The sequence below is a fragment of the Glycine soja genome, chromosome 3, assembly GCF_004193775.1.
Source record: "Glycine soja cultivar W05 chromosome 3, ASM419377v2, whole genome shotgun sequence".
Lineage (NCBI taxonomy): Eukaryota > Viridiplantae > Streptophyta > Magnoliopsida > Fabales > Fabaceae > Glycine > Glycine soja.
The window spans coordinates 47,454,375-47,467,517 of NC_041004.1; the positions used below are offsets into that span (position 1 = coordinate 47,454,375).

The following is a 13,143-nucleotide window of genomic DNA, read 5'->3' on the forward strand; positions in this document are numbered from 1 at the left end:
ATTACGTATTTGTTGCTGCACGTTGTGGCTGGTTGCCTATATATATTTAGCTTTCACAAGTAACACGTACAGATAAAGCGCTCTCTCTTTAAAAATAATACCACTGCCATTAAAAAAACATATATTTTGGAGCAGTGGTGTTCTTCCTTAGCTGCACACAATCGGTCCAGGCTACTCTAAACTCATCTTCTGAATTTAATTTTACTCTTTCTTTGGTTTATTGTTTGTTATTCACTTTTTTTTTTATTATTTCGAAAATTATTGCTCTTGCTTTCACATAGCTTATGTGATTGTTCTGCAATTTTTTTGCTTCTATTATTTTATCTTATTTTTCTAACAAAGTATGTTGGCAACACGGACGATTCTGAAAAAGGTTATAATGAGATCGTAGCGTAATTCAATAATTTGCATGAGCTGTTTCTAGAATACATACAAGCTACAAAATAGTATACCCTAACCTTCAATAGCAGTGTCAACAAGACACCTAATGCTGGCCTCTGAAATTCTGGTCCGCAACTTTTATGTACCACTATCCCCAGTCACAAATACTAGTCATGGTGAGTGCTCGTGAACATTAAATTAAGGTCTCAGGTTCCTATGCCAGTAGAAAAAAAAAACGAAAAAAGTGAAGTTATATCTCTTGTGATTTTATCAGCGGAATCACATAATTGGATACATATTTAATATTTTTGTAAACCGTAACATCTCTTGTTTCTTGTTTATTCAACCATTGATTGAGACATAGTTTGAACGAGTTGATAATGCTGGGTTCAATACCTGATGCACAGGAATGGTTTAAATATTTTGGCAAGATAGAATGTGCATAACAGTCACTCCATCTTTCACGAGTATAATTTGTTCAGTAGTTCTAAGAGAAGAACAGCAGCTGAGTCTTTGGCCTTCTTGACACTTGGCATTGGCTCTCCAACACATTCATCCGTCCATCCTCTATCAGTAGTATTGACACGCACCGCAAATGTAAACCTCTTTGCATGTGCTGGACCACCCTCATTCACACACCTACAAGTTTCAGTATAAAAAAAATAAAAAAGTAAACTTTAGCTCAAGTGACCATCCATTTGCAATACTATATAGGTAACTTCATAATTCCATACCTGTAGAATGGCATAGGCCAATTTCTTCGTAAACATATATCATTCAATGTTTGCCTAGTAAATGTCTGGTTTCCATTCTTTTTCCCGTTTTCATCATTCTTCTCCTGAGTTTTTCCCACCTCTTTCTCTTTCAAAGCAGCAAGGGCATTTCTTGCAGCTAATTTCTGCGCCATTTTTTTCTGTGGATTTTGAGCAGCCCCTACTTGGACCCCATCAATGAATACTTCAACAGTGGCCAAATTGCCAATACGACTTGCTTTATACTCTAAGCCTTCAGCTTGCTGCTGGCATCGCTCTTGCAGCTCACGCACAGGATGCATCGGCAGAGTCTCTGGGGTAACCATAGGATGCAAAAGAGGCTGAAAAACCTGGCAAAATTGAGACCGAGAATATTCTCCATCAGTTTCTCTTTTTTCCCTCCATTTTGTAAAAGAATATAGGAAGGAATGGTCTATCCTTAAAAGCTAGGCACTAACCTTCCAAACAACAGTAGTGTCCCTCCCACTGTCAAGAAAAATGGCACCTGCAATAGATTCAACAATGTCACCAAGGACCTTGGGGGCTTTACAGTCTCCCAGACCAAAGGAATTAAAACCTGGCTTTGACAATTCGACTTGAACTTCCTTCACAAATTCTTTAATCTGTAGAAAACCAAAAGCACAATATCATGATGACCACAAAAACTCAACTTGCTTAAAAAAATTAGGAATATTAGGGATAGTTCCTATGATTCATCTCCAAGTATCAGAAAGAAACAAGACCTGTTTTTCTAGGGCACTGGATCCATGTCTGAGATGCACATGAAGGTTGTGCTTAACTGCAACACGCGCAAAATTTTCATTGTTTACAGCAGCAGCCCGAAGGTCAGTCAGACGTCCCGGTGGCAGATTTGTGTAAGTGAAAAACAAGTGCCTGGTAATAAGATGATCCAAGACAGCATCGCCAACAAACTCCAACCGCTGATAACAGGATACTCCTGAAGATGGCCGGGAGGCATGAGTTATGGATTCTACCAGCAGCCCCCTGTCGTTAAACTTCATATTTAAAGCACCTTCTAAAGCATCAAAATCAACACTCCTAAGTATGCTGTCAGGAACATTAAATGGCTTTTTTGTACACTCCATTGTATCAGGATCAAACTCTATTTGAATGCCAATCCATTTCATAAGGTGGTTGGCAGCATTCTTACCACCTTCCACATAATATACCCCAATCAGTGCTTCCACAACATCTGCAAGTGTCTTACTGGATAGAACTCTGTAAGAACTTGAATCACTCTCAAGCTCACCATCTTCCATCTCATCCTCATATCCATTCGTGTGACAATCCATCCTCTCGATCTTGGAAATGGATCGCTCCTGGTCAAACAAAGATGACTCCCCATCCTTGGTATCCTCATCAAAGACAGGCAGCACCCCAGGAGCTGCCCATCTGGATGGAGCAAAACGATCTGCTTGAATATATGATTGAAGCCCTTTACTTAATGCATACTGATATAATACCATGTTACTGACCATTTGTTGTCTCATCCTAGTAAGTTGACCTTCATGTTTCTGTGGATATTTTAGGAAAAGAAATCGACTAACAACCCATTTCAGGTAAGCATCTCCAAGAAGCTCTGCCCTTTCATAGCAGAATGTCTCCTGGCAAGAGGCGGCAGTCAAGGCTCCCAAGATCTGTTCACATAGAAGGCATGGGTTAACAGCAGAAACAAGAACTAAAAGCTAAATACTTGGAGCAGAGAAGATACCTTTGAAGCCAGGACAGGATAATTTATCATATTCTTAAGCTGAACTGCAAGTAGCATACTTTCAACCCTCCTCATTATCGAAGGCAACCTCTGGGCACCACGGACAAGTGATCCAGGCAGTGGGTGTACGAGGCATAGCTCAGGAGGAAGGAAAACATAATAAGTTTTGTCATGTATCTCTTCAGATTCACCTTCATGAGCTACAATGACAAGGCATTTCCCATTAAACAAGAATCTACAAATTTGCAAAGCATAATTATTCCAGGATAGAAATCATGAGAACAAACCTTCACTGTGCTCAAATCGAGGAGACAGAAGATTCTTGCAGTATGATACACCACGCCCTCTTATAAGAGGTTGCTGCTTGTAAATCAAATTAACCCCATACCTACACCAAAGCAATAAAAAAGAACCAGTAGCCATGTGCACCCACAGTTGTGCAAGAAGAGACAAAAAGCTTCTCTAATCTGGAAGGAAATGGAAGTTATTGTCACTTTCAATAAAGTCCTTGCTATTTAGAGGTGACAACAGAAGATTCCTTCACAGATTAAGATTAGCCCCCTGTTCTTCCTGCACAACATTAGTGGTGCAACGTGGCTAACAAGTAATTGGTAAGAATTTTCTAGACACATGGAAACAAAAGGGTACAGAAAATTGGATATGGAAGGCTTGGCTGGATGGGAAAAGAAAACCTTTAAAACAAATGAGAAAAAACTAGGAGACTATAATAATCTTAAAGAGAATGTGTATCATACTTTTGCTTGTAGTAATCAGCATATGAACTGTACTCCAGAGGACCAAGATAACCTTCTTTCCTAGGGAAAGAGTTCTCTGCTGACATGTCATAGCATATTGAATCAACATAAAACCTCTTCCCTGAATGAGCAGCAGTTACAATTCTCCCAACCAGATCCTCTGCATTAGTACAGATATCCGCCATCATTAATTTTCCATTGGTAGTCATATTGATGTGCTTTTGTGTTTGCATGGCGTCTCTGTTAGGAACCAATCCTGAAGCTTTCACCACATCAAACTGGGCCACAGCTCCTCTGATTCCATAGGTAGGATGTGATTTTTGCCCAAAAGCCATGCCATGACGCAATTTCCCAAATCCATATTCCCTTCTGTCTCCACCTAATGTTCTCTCATTAGTACCAAGGTAAACATCTGGTCGAGCTTTCTGGAGGGGATTCTTCCATGCATCAGCTCCAATTATTGTCTCAACCAGATGCCAGTCAATTTGGTTCATAGGATCTACGGACTTATCGCCAACCATTGGGACAAACAAATATGCCTTTGCAGGATCCCAAGGAGTGGTAGATGGTTCAACATCCACATCCAAGACAATGCTCATTAATCTTACATGAAAGCTTTTCAGGGATGCCAGCTGCATGTCATAAAAAATTAGGTTTTACCAAGATACCAGAAACTAAAATTTTTAAAACACATGAACATTTAAAACAAGTATAGACAATGATTAATTTGTCAACCTGACTCTCAGTGATATTTATCAACCCACTAAAGACAAGAGATGCCTTTGTAGTCACAGTTCGAGCGATAAATAGATCCATTGACATCGATAACACCTATAAAATGAATACAATCAGAGGGAGTAAATGAGCTTATAACACTAAATGAACTAGAAGCGGTAGCACAAATAGGAATTAATACCTCTGCATCCAGCTCATTGCCAAAAAGTACTGCAAAATTTGAAACTTGAGTCAAGAACGGATCCTTTGAATGGCCAAGATTTTCACACTTCACGGCATACATATAAAGATGAAGTAATTTGTAGTTGTTGCAAGCATCTTTTTCAGATAAGATCCACTCTCCCTGAAAGTCCAGATAGCATTAGGCAATAATGAGGGCAAGTCAAACAAACTCAAATTCGCATGACAAAAAACAGAAAGGTAAGAACAAAACAATTACTGTCACTAAAGACTAAAAAGGCATGTTTTTATAGCACATATACAGATTTGGTGAATTTTCATTATGTAGAAGTATCCCTGTTCTTTTCCTAAATCAGAAATATTTAAATTGCACTTTTTCTCCATTTATCTTTGTTTCATTAATAACCATCTTCAAAGCCTTCAAGATCATTGCATTTGATTAAAGGTATTATACACAAGCTTTCTTTACAAATGAATAATGACAATGGTGAACTGGTCAACTATACAACAAAACCCTCACAAAAAGATTACTTAGATCACATAACTTGCAGAAAGAACCAACCTTCAGTATGTCAGCCACACCTTCAGGGTAGAACTCCCTATGTCTAGCAGTCCCTGGAAGTGGATCTCCTTCATCAGTTTGTTCATCCTTTTCTCTTTCTCCCCCACTTCCTTTATCAGGCAATAGCATGTCAGTGAATGCACCCATCTCATGCAGTTTCTTGCAAGCAGCCAGACAAACAGCCTGCAAAAACCAAATTAAACAACAGCTCTTGATAAAGACAAGCAGAAATCAATCAAATTCATAATAAATGATGTCGTGCCTGTTGTGCCAGACGCATAGAACTGCATATTGGACCCTCAAGATTTTCAAACGGTGCATTACACGGTAGTTGAAGCTTGCAAGAATATTCCGTGGGACCTCCTGGTTTTTCATGCCTCTCCATAATAAACTCAGGGCGAAGAATTGAATATCTAGACAAAGGATAGAAAACATCCAAGTCATAATTAGAAGCTAACAAAAAGGCTGGTAAATGAAACCACCAATCTCAAGCCGAAATGCATCACCTGTCACTAGGTAACTGAGAGCAGTAAAAGTGGATAAGACCTACAGCAGAATTTAGGCTCACAACTGCACCGGTTGACTTCACCTGGTAAACTGTTCCGGGCCGGGTGTCAACAGAAATCAATCTTGAAGTGTCCTTCAGATGACTAAGGTCTGTTCTCTCTATTGCTTCTTTGCGCAAAGTTTCCTCACTGTTCTTGGCATTCCTTAGGAATGCTTCATGTGACAAATTGTCCCTATATACAAGACCAGTCACAAGGAGGGAAGAGGGTGGAAAGAGTTCAGTTACTCAGCATCAACTAAAATATAAAACACCATGTATGTTAGGTAAAATTAGGAACATAATGCTGATTAATGCCAGATCCAACAAAAATTCACAGCGTCAGTTTTTCTGTAAGCCAATCAGACAAGGAAGAGCAGAAAGTTCCACAGCTTAATTCATTATTGATTGAAAAATATAAAACAAATTTTGCAATTAAATGACAGACACTAAATATAAAATAAGTATGTTGTATAGCAAATCCAATTAGCCCAAGAGCCTTAGCTCAAGTGGCAACACGTTTCTTAGGAGATTACTTGATCTCATGTTCAAATCCTACCGAGGTCACTTTGCCTCAACTTTAGCCTACCTTCCCCACACCACATTATGGACCTCCCAAGTCAAATGTCAAAAAAATAAAAATGACAAAAAGAGTATCAATAATAACAATTATGTAAGAAGAATTATTTAAGACAGAGAATGAATCATAGAGAGAAAGGAGGATAAGGAATCCACATAAACCAACAAACAAAACTAAAAATCAACCAAAAAGGGAAGAAAATCAATGAGTAAACCCTCATTCTAATCCCTGAAATTGTAAGTATCTGTGACTTTAGTCCCTAACTTCATAGAATCTTCACTTAGTCCTTGATTTTGCAAAAAGTCATTAATTTTAGTCCATTCTCTACTTCATTATTGTTGTTTTGCAAAAAAAATAAAAAATGACCAAAGTAAATAACATTCTGCAAAGTCAATGATTAAAGTGAGGGTTTTGTGAAGTCAGGGACTTACAACACTGACGCTTTACAATTTCGAGGACTAAAATGAAGGTTTGTTTAAAATCAATGGTTGGAGGAGGAATGATAATAATAATAATTTTAAAAAGCACCCAAGAAAGAATAAAAATATTATCTTAGTTGCAGTATTGAAGGGGACATGTGAACCTTTCATCACTCAATTAATAATGACAGAGCTAATGTCATTAAAGCAGGCCATAACTTAAGTATATGAAAACCAGAAGTAAGATAACAACAGGTCATGCAAGGAAGGAGAAAACCCAGAGGTCAAACATAATAAATTCACTGCCAAAGAGATTCCATTTCTTAGGCTTACTAAATCTCTAGAAAAATATACTTGAATAACAACACAAAAGAAACTGACAACAGTTAACACAGCCATATCATGCACCTCTCAACCATCAGGATGTAATCAGATCCAGGCTTTCTAGCACGTCCCCTGGACTGAATATATGCCAGAACAGTCTTTGCAAGGTCAAAGCGAATAACAACATTGCATTGACGGATATCAAGTCCTTCTTCAGCAACACTAGTGGCAACCAACAATGTGACCTACAAATGAGTACATTAGTGAGATTGAGAGAATATATTTCTACCCCTCTGAAACTGATAGCTGAGCCACACCAGCAAGATATAAATCTTACCCGTCCATCACGGAATTTGGCAATTGTATCCTGCATTTGGTAAGTTCGCATTTCCTGACTGTTATTATGACCAATCAAACTTGCACACTTCACAAAACTAAGTGATGGAAGCTCTGCAAAGACCTGCCAGTATTGACACACAATGAGCCATGGGATCTTGATTATGCAACTGAAACAACCAAAATGAAGTATAAAAGTAATGTGTCAATATAACCTTGGGCAGAACTAATGCAGACACAACACGCTCAACAAAGATGATTGCACGGAAATCTTCTGTATGCTGATACTTGAGAAGTATTTTGATTAGTGCCTGCACCTTGGGGGTCACCTTGCCATCAGCCACAGCAGCTCCTATAATAACATCCACGTGCTCCCCGCCAGAGACAACTAAGCAAAAATGTGTCAACTACATTCCATCTCAATCATTGGTATTTTAATATTTAAATTTGAATATCTTTACAAAGCATTGCATAAATTATATATATGATGAATTATGAATGCTCTTTCATGTGTAAAATATTTTGTTAAAATTCTTAGTAGTCCAATTTCTTATATACTCTTCAGAAGTTACCAAATTAAAGTATAACAAATACAGGTTATCAGGATAATTTACAAATTTAAACTATGAACTACTCAACACATGAAATTCGAGCCATTAGAAAGTTTCAATTCTACAACCAGGCTCACCATGACTGTCTGGAAGCTCTCCTTCTTCCATCTCTTCATGTTCAGACCCACTTTGAGCTGCACCATTCTCTGAGTCATCAATACCAGCATTTTTGTCAGAAGCTGCACCCTCTGACAGTTGGCATTTCAGAAGCGAGACAACTTTACTCAAATAAGTTTCCTGAAACTTGACATCAAGCTGGTAGTTGGCCCTTTCATCATTTTGCAAAGCTGCTAAAAAGGATAGTGCAACCTGTCAAAAGAAGGAGAATTTATAAAGATGGCTAAGAAACTCAAGATTCATCATTCTCCAAGAAATAGTATGTACCTTATAAGCGCACCATTGTCCCAGTTCACCAAGTGCATAATTAACAGCTCTCAACTTCTGAATTAAGTTTGCAGCTCCATCACTTTCTGTTCTTTCAGAAACGCCATATACTTGGCGCAGCTCTTCTTTAGCTCCAGCATCTCTAGCTCCCATAAACTGCCATTTGCTTCTCCTTGAACTATATTTTGCAGCTTCTTCAACTTCAACCTCCATCTGCTTTATCTGCTCGTGTAGATAACATAAACTGGCAGCTTTATCATACTCCACCACAACTTCAGAGGGCATCGGCACATGTTTCTCCAGCTCCTTCCGATCTTTAATGGTGCAAACTATAGAATCTAGCTTACTTTCAAGATTACGAATTTTTATTGCACAATCTACTTGGCTGGAGACACCTGAATATACCATAAGCATAAGCAACGCTGACTTGACAAGAATGCAATGAAAATATCCATATAATTAAAAAAAATGTTGAACAAGGGTTTCAAACTCCAAGCAATTTGTTATAGGAAATTATCTTGTTATATCTTAGATTATTCTTAGTTTCCCTATTTCCTCATTATCTCTTAGAATTAGTTACCAAATTTCCTTACCATATCCTAATTTGTTTCCTTAATTAGTTAGGATTACGATTTATAGAGGGTTAGTATTGTAGGTTATATGAACACATCAAACACATGAATACATTGCAATAAATATCAGTTAATATCAAATTAGTGTTTCATCCTCTTCTATCTATCTTTCTCCCTCTTATACCAAAAAGTCCCATAATTTCAACACAAATCATAGCTTGAAAAAATTAGTAACAGACTAACAGTACAGGATCCCAAGTTCAGTTAATAACTACCCTTCAAGTTAACAGGAGAAGCAGTCATTCCAAATACAGATGGCCTGTTCTCTTTGGGTGTTGTATGGTAGAACTCGGACATCACCAGTGAATATGGGTGTTTCTTCACTGCATGGTGGCACTCATCCAGAATCAAGAGATTGATTGCTTCCATTTTTATTATGCTATGCCTCAAAATGTTTAAAAGAATTTGGGCAGTCATGACTAAAACCTACAGCAAGAAAAATCAATTGAGTAATTGGACATGACCAAGGAAGAACAGTAGCAATATGAATAGGGCAAGAGAGGGGGAGGGGGAACTTATGAGTTTACGGAAAAACAATTTTCCTACAACTTGTATCAAATAATGAGAATAAAAATTGCAGAAACAAATACCAATACAACTTTAAATTCATATACAAAAAAAGTACAAGAGCTTAAGAAAAACTAGCCAATAATTACAAATTTCTAGGTATTTGACTAGGGATATGGTAATTCAAGACTTTGACTAACCAAACGTAATTCCTAGAAAGTATTACCTCATTCCCATATCTTTTGATGTTTAAGGTCATTGCACATGGATTAAGAAATATTTAATGGCACTAAAAATTGTTATATTTGGACTAAAATAACCTTATTTAATACCTTGATCTTTGATACTTGCACCACTAGTAGTGGGTATTAAATAAGGGTATATTTGAGAAAAATGCATTAATTAGACTTTGAAATCCTAAAACATCATTTGTTTTGGGGAAAAATAGAAAGCTAAAACATCAAAAGATATGGGAAGGAGGTAGTATTTCAATGGAACCAAGTTTTTTGTTTCAAAGTGACAAAATATATGCCCCATCAAATGTTGAATCCCAGTATGATCATTCCCTATAATGATGATATCATCAAAAAGTATACTCACCATCCCCACACATTTTGAAATCTGAATTATTTTACCCAAAGAAACTAAAAAAGCATTCCATTTGCATGATCCATCATCTAAGATGAGTTCATGCTTTGAGCAACTCCAGTTACGACCATAGGTTCTATCTTCTATTTTCTAAACCTGAACAAATGTGTACAATTTTTTCCATACATGTGCTATTGCAGGCTAGGTACGAAAAATCTACACAACTAGCTATGACCCATTTACTACAAAAAAAGTCTGCATGTGCTATGATTTTGATATCCAAGCAAGACTTTCCTTCAATTTGAAGAACACATATGAATTGGCCATAAATGAACAACTTGTTTCAATAATAATAGGAACAAAAGTTACACTTGACCAGTAGCCAACTCTATACGTGAGGAAAATATGGACAAACATGAAGAAGAAAACAGAATCCGAATTCTTAAAATGCTATACTGTACAGAATAACCATATATAAAAGGATACCACATCAATAGACTAAAACACAAGCGAAGAAACAGAAAAACACAAAGTGACAGCAAGCACAGGCCAGCATATCTTCAATAGAAATTCCAAAACATACATGTTTGGTGTCAAATTCACGCTGCCACCTTCGAGCATCCCAGAAATCCTGCCCCATTTCTCCACAATAGTGGCCTACTTGATAACCAGTCCGCTCACGAATTACTTCAGCTTGCTGTAATTAGACAAAGAACTAGAATTACTACAGCTTACTGTAATTATACAAAGAATTAGAACTACAAGAACTTCCCCAACAAGTGAATGGGCAGTACACCATTTGTGTTGCATTACTTAAATCTCATATTGTCTCCTAGCAAAAGCATTTAAAAATAAATAAATTGTAAAAAACTGTATTACCTGGTAAACAAGTGGAACTTTTGGAACTAAAAATACTGCAAGCATTTTCTTATTTTGCTTCTGCAAACTATCTTGTATACTTTTAATGAGAAGAACAGCAATTAAGGTTTTCCCTGCTCCAGTTTCAAGAAAAGCTATGGTATTTTTCCTTTTTGATTGCTCAAGAACATCTAACTGATACTGTCTAGCTTTTTCCTCAGGAACCCTCTCAATAGCATCCTCGGACTTCTTATCAAGCTTTCCATAGTTCTCCAGTTTGGTGTCAATCACCATTTTGTCATCTCGATTATGATCAGGTTCCCAAGCGCCAGTGCGAAAGATCATATCAGTGGAACCTGACTTATCCCTCTCCCAGTAACCCCTAGTTTCTCTATCCCTACAATCCCTATCTCTAACATCCCTCCTGGCAACAGCACCATAATGTTCTCTTTTCCTTCCACCACCATCCTTATCTTTCCTGTCAATTTCATCCCTATCACCCCGTGGCCTCTTCCTGTTATTATTATTAAAACACCTCTCCCTCTCCTTGCCTTGATAATTCCCTCTACAATAATAAGGCCTCTCATTATTGTAGCCGCCAAGCCAAGCCCTTTTGCTGCACCTTTCTTCACCATCAAAATCGTGGCCTCCATTCAGAGGGGGTGCCCCTCTTTCCTGAGAATAATTAACCAAAACTCCTGTTTCGTTCCCATTAGACAGCTTACTGGAGCCGTTACTCCGAGCAACGCCACCAGAATGGTCAAAAGCATCAGCAGCAGGAGCACCATCCTCAAGAGTGGCATTGGAAGGCAAGCACACTTCTCCTGCTGCAGTGCCATTATTATTGGGTGGTTCAACAGCATGATTGAGAGGGAGACCAGCACCGTTCTTGATGCTGTCCAAAATCTTATCAATGCCACCGAAGAAGTCCTGATTGGAAGGATTGTCGGGCTGGTCAGAGACGATGGAAGAGACATCAAAATCAATGAAATCATCGCACGATATGTCCTCACACGCATCCAGCCAGTAAGAGGGGTCATCCCCCGCCGGAACCCTGCTCCCATCCTCCATAACAATAATAATAACTTATTCGATGTATGCTAGAAACAAAAACTCTTTATTAGTAGAAGCAATCAATCTTGAAGGAAAAAGAGACAGTGATAAAAAGGGACCTACAAGTACAACTACAACCACAAACCCTGTAGATAGTGTGATTCTGTGAGATTCCGCGGTTTATCAACGCTTATTCTCTTTCTTTTTTTTTTTTTTTCCGATTCGAGCGAGCTAAGTAAACTAACCCCCAAATGAATAGTGAATAGGCGATTCTGAATTTTGCTTCTTGTTCTTCTTCCGCTGCTGCTGCTGTTGCTTATGCTTATGCTTCTGCTTTTTATTTATGCAGAAAAGAGAAAAAGGCAAAGCAAAGCAAAGACAGCCACAGAGACAGAAGAAACAGAGCAAAATCCCAGACACATACGATTTAAGAAAATTCGGCAGGTACAGGTACACTCATGGGTCGGGTGTGCTCCACCCACGGAAAAATACTTATTGTCAAGTGTTTTAATTAAATCAAACTTTAGCCTACAGTTGTCTCTGCCCTTCCCTAGATCTTTTCTAAATATTTCTGAATTCAGAATATTCCTGCATAATTAATCTTGCTACCCGTAGCCAAAATCTTCACAAACTTGCATAATTAAGAAATAGTTTAGTATCAATTTAAAAATAAAAAATTATCTTTTAAATTATTTTTTACTTTTATAAATTAATATATCTACCTATGTATCTATATCAATAATATGTATATATAAATATATATTATTGATCAAAACTATATTATAATATATATTTATAAACATGTAATTAAATTTAATATAATTTATAATTAAATTTATATATTTTAAAGTAACTAATTTATAATTTAAAATAATTTATAAACGACTAACATATTTTAAATCATATGATATATTATTACTGACATCTTTCAATATAAAAAAAAAAAAAAAACTTCTAGCATGCACAAATATTTCAAAATAATTTTATTTTAAAGGGGATTGATTTAAAATTAATAGAGAAATTAATTATTCACATAAATGATATATAGATTAGCGATTGCGATCAACAATAAAAATTATTAATTTTTTATCAACAAAATACATTTAATATACTATTTATTTTTTATATAATTTATTGACGAATTGAAACAATTGGAGGGGGAAAATGAAGATTTTGTATATATTATACAATTAAGATTTTGTATCCCCTC

At 37.0% G+C, this 13,143-nt stretch overlaps 1 protein-coding gene across 1 annotated transcript; it reads right to left on the bottom strand.

Annotated features, from left to right (window-relative positions):
- Positions 1-362: 362 nt before the first annotated feature.
- On the bottom strand, positions 363-12,387 carry LOC114407847 (endoribonuclease Dicer homolog 1-like). The gene is made up of 21 exons (XM_028371115.1): positions 10,902-12,387; positions 10,606-10,719; positions 9,143-9,353; positions 8,296-8,690; positions 7,989-8,220; positions 7,516-7,688; positions 7,302-7,424; positions 7,049-7,209; positions 5,604-5,837; positions 5,360-5,510; positions 5,098-5,280; positions 4,537-4,698; positions 4,356-4,451; positions 3,621-4,252; positions 3,153-3,253; positions 2,866-3,065; positions 1,877-2,791; positions 1,592-1,756; positions 1,116-1,483; positions 778-1,020; positions 363-595 (listed from the first exon to the last, which is right to left on the bottom strand). Exons 1-20 carry the CDS (start codon positions 11,949-11,951, stop codon positions 843-845), a joined length of 5,844 nt encoding a protein of 1,947 aa, XP_028226916.1. The 5' UTR covers positions 11,952-12,387; the 3' UTR covers positions 363-595; positions 778-842.
- Between the last annotated feature and the right edge of the window lie 756 nt (positions 12,388-13,143).

Excerpts from the sequence above, each read along its gene's own strand:
- LOC114407847 (XM_028371115.1), bottom strand. The coding sequence starts at position 11,951 with ATGGAGGATGGGAGCAGGGTTCCGGCGGGGGATGACCCCTCTTACTGG. Across the intron at positions 5,281-5,359 it reads CTATGCGTCTGGCACAACAG|GCTGTTTGTCTGGCTGCTTG; the intron begins GCACGACATCAT and ends TGGTTTTTGCAG. Across the intron at positions 1,484-1,591 it reads ACACTACTGTTGTTTGGAAG|GTTTTTCAGCCTCTTTTGCA; the intron begins GTTAGTGCCTAG and ends CAATTTTGCCAG.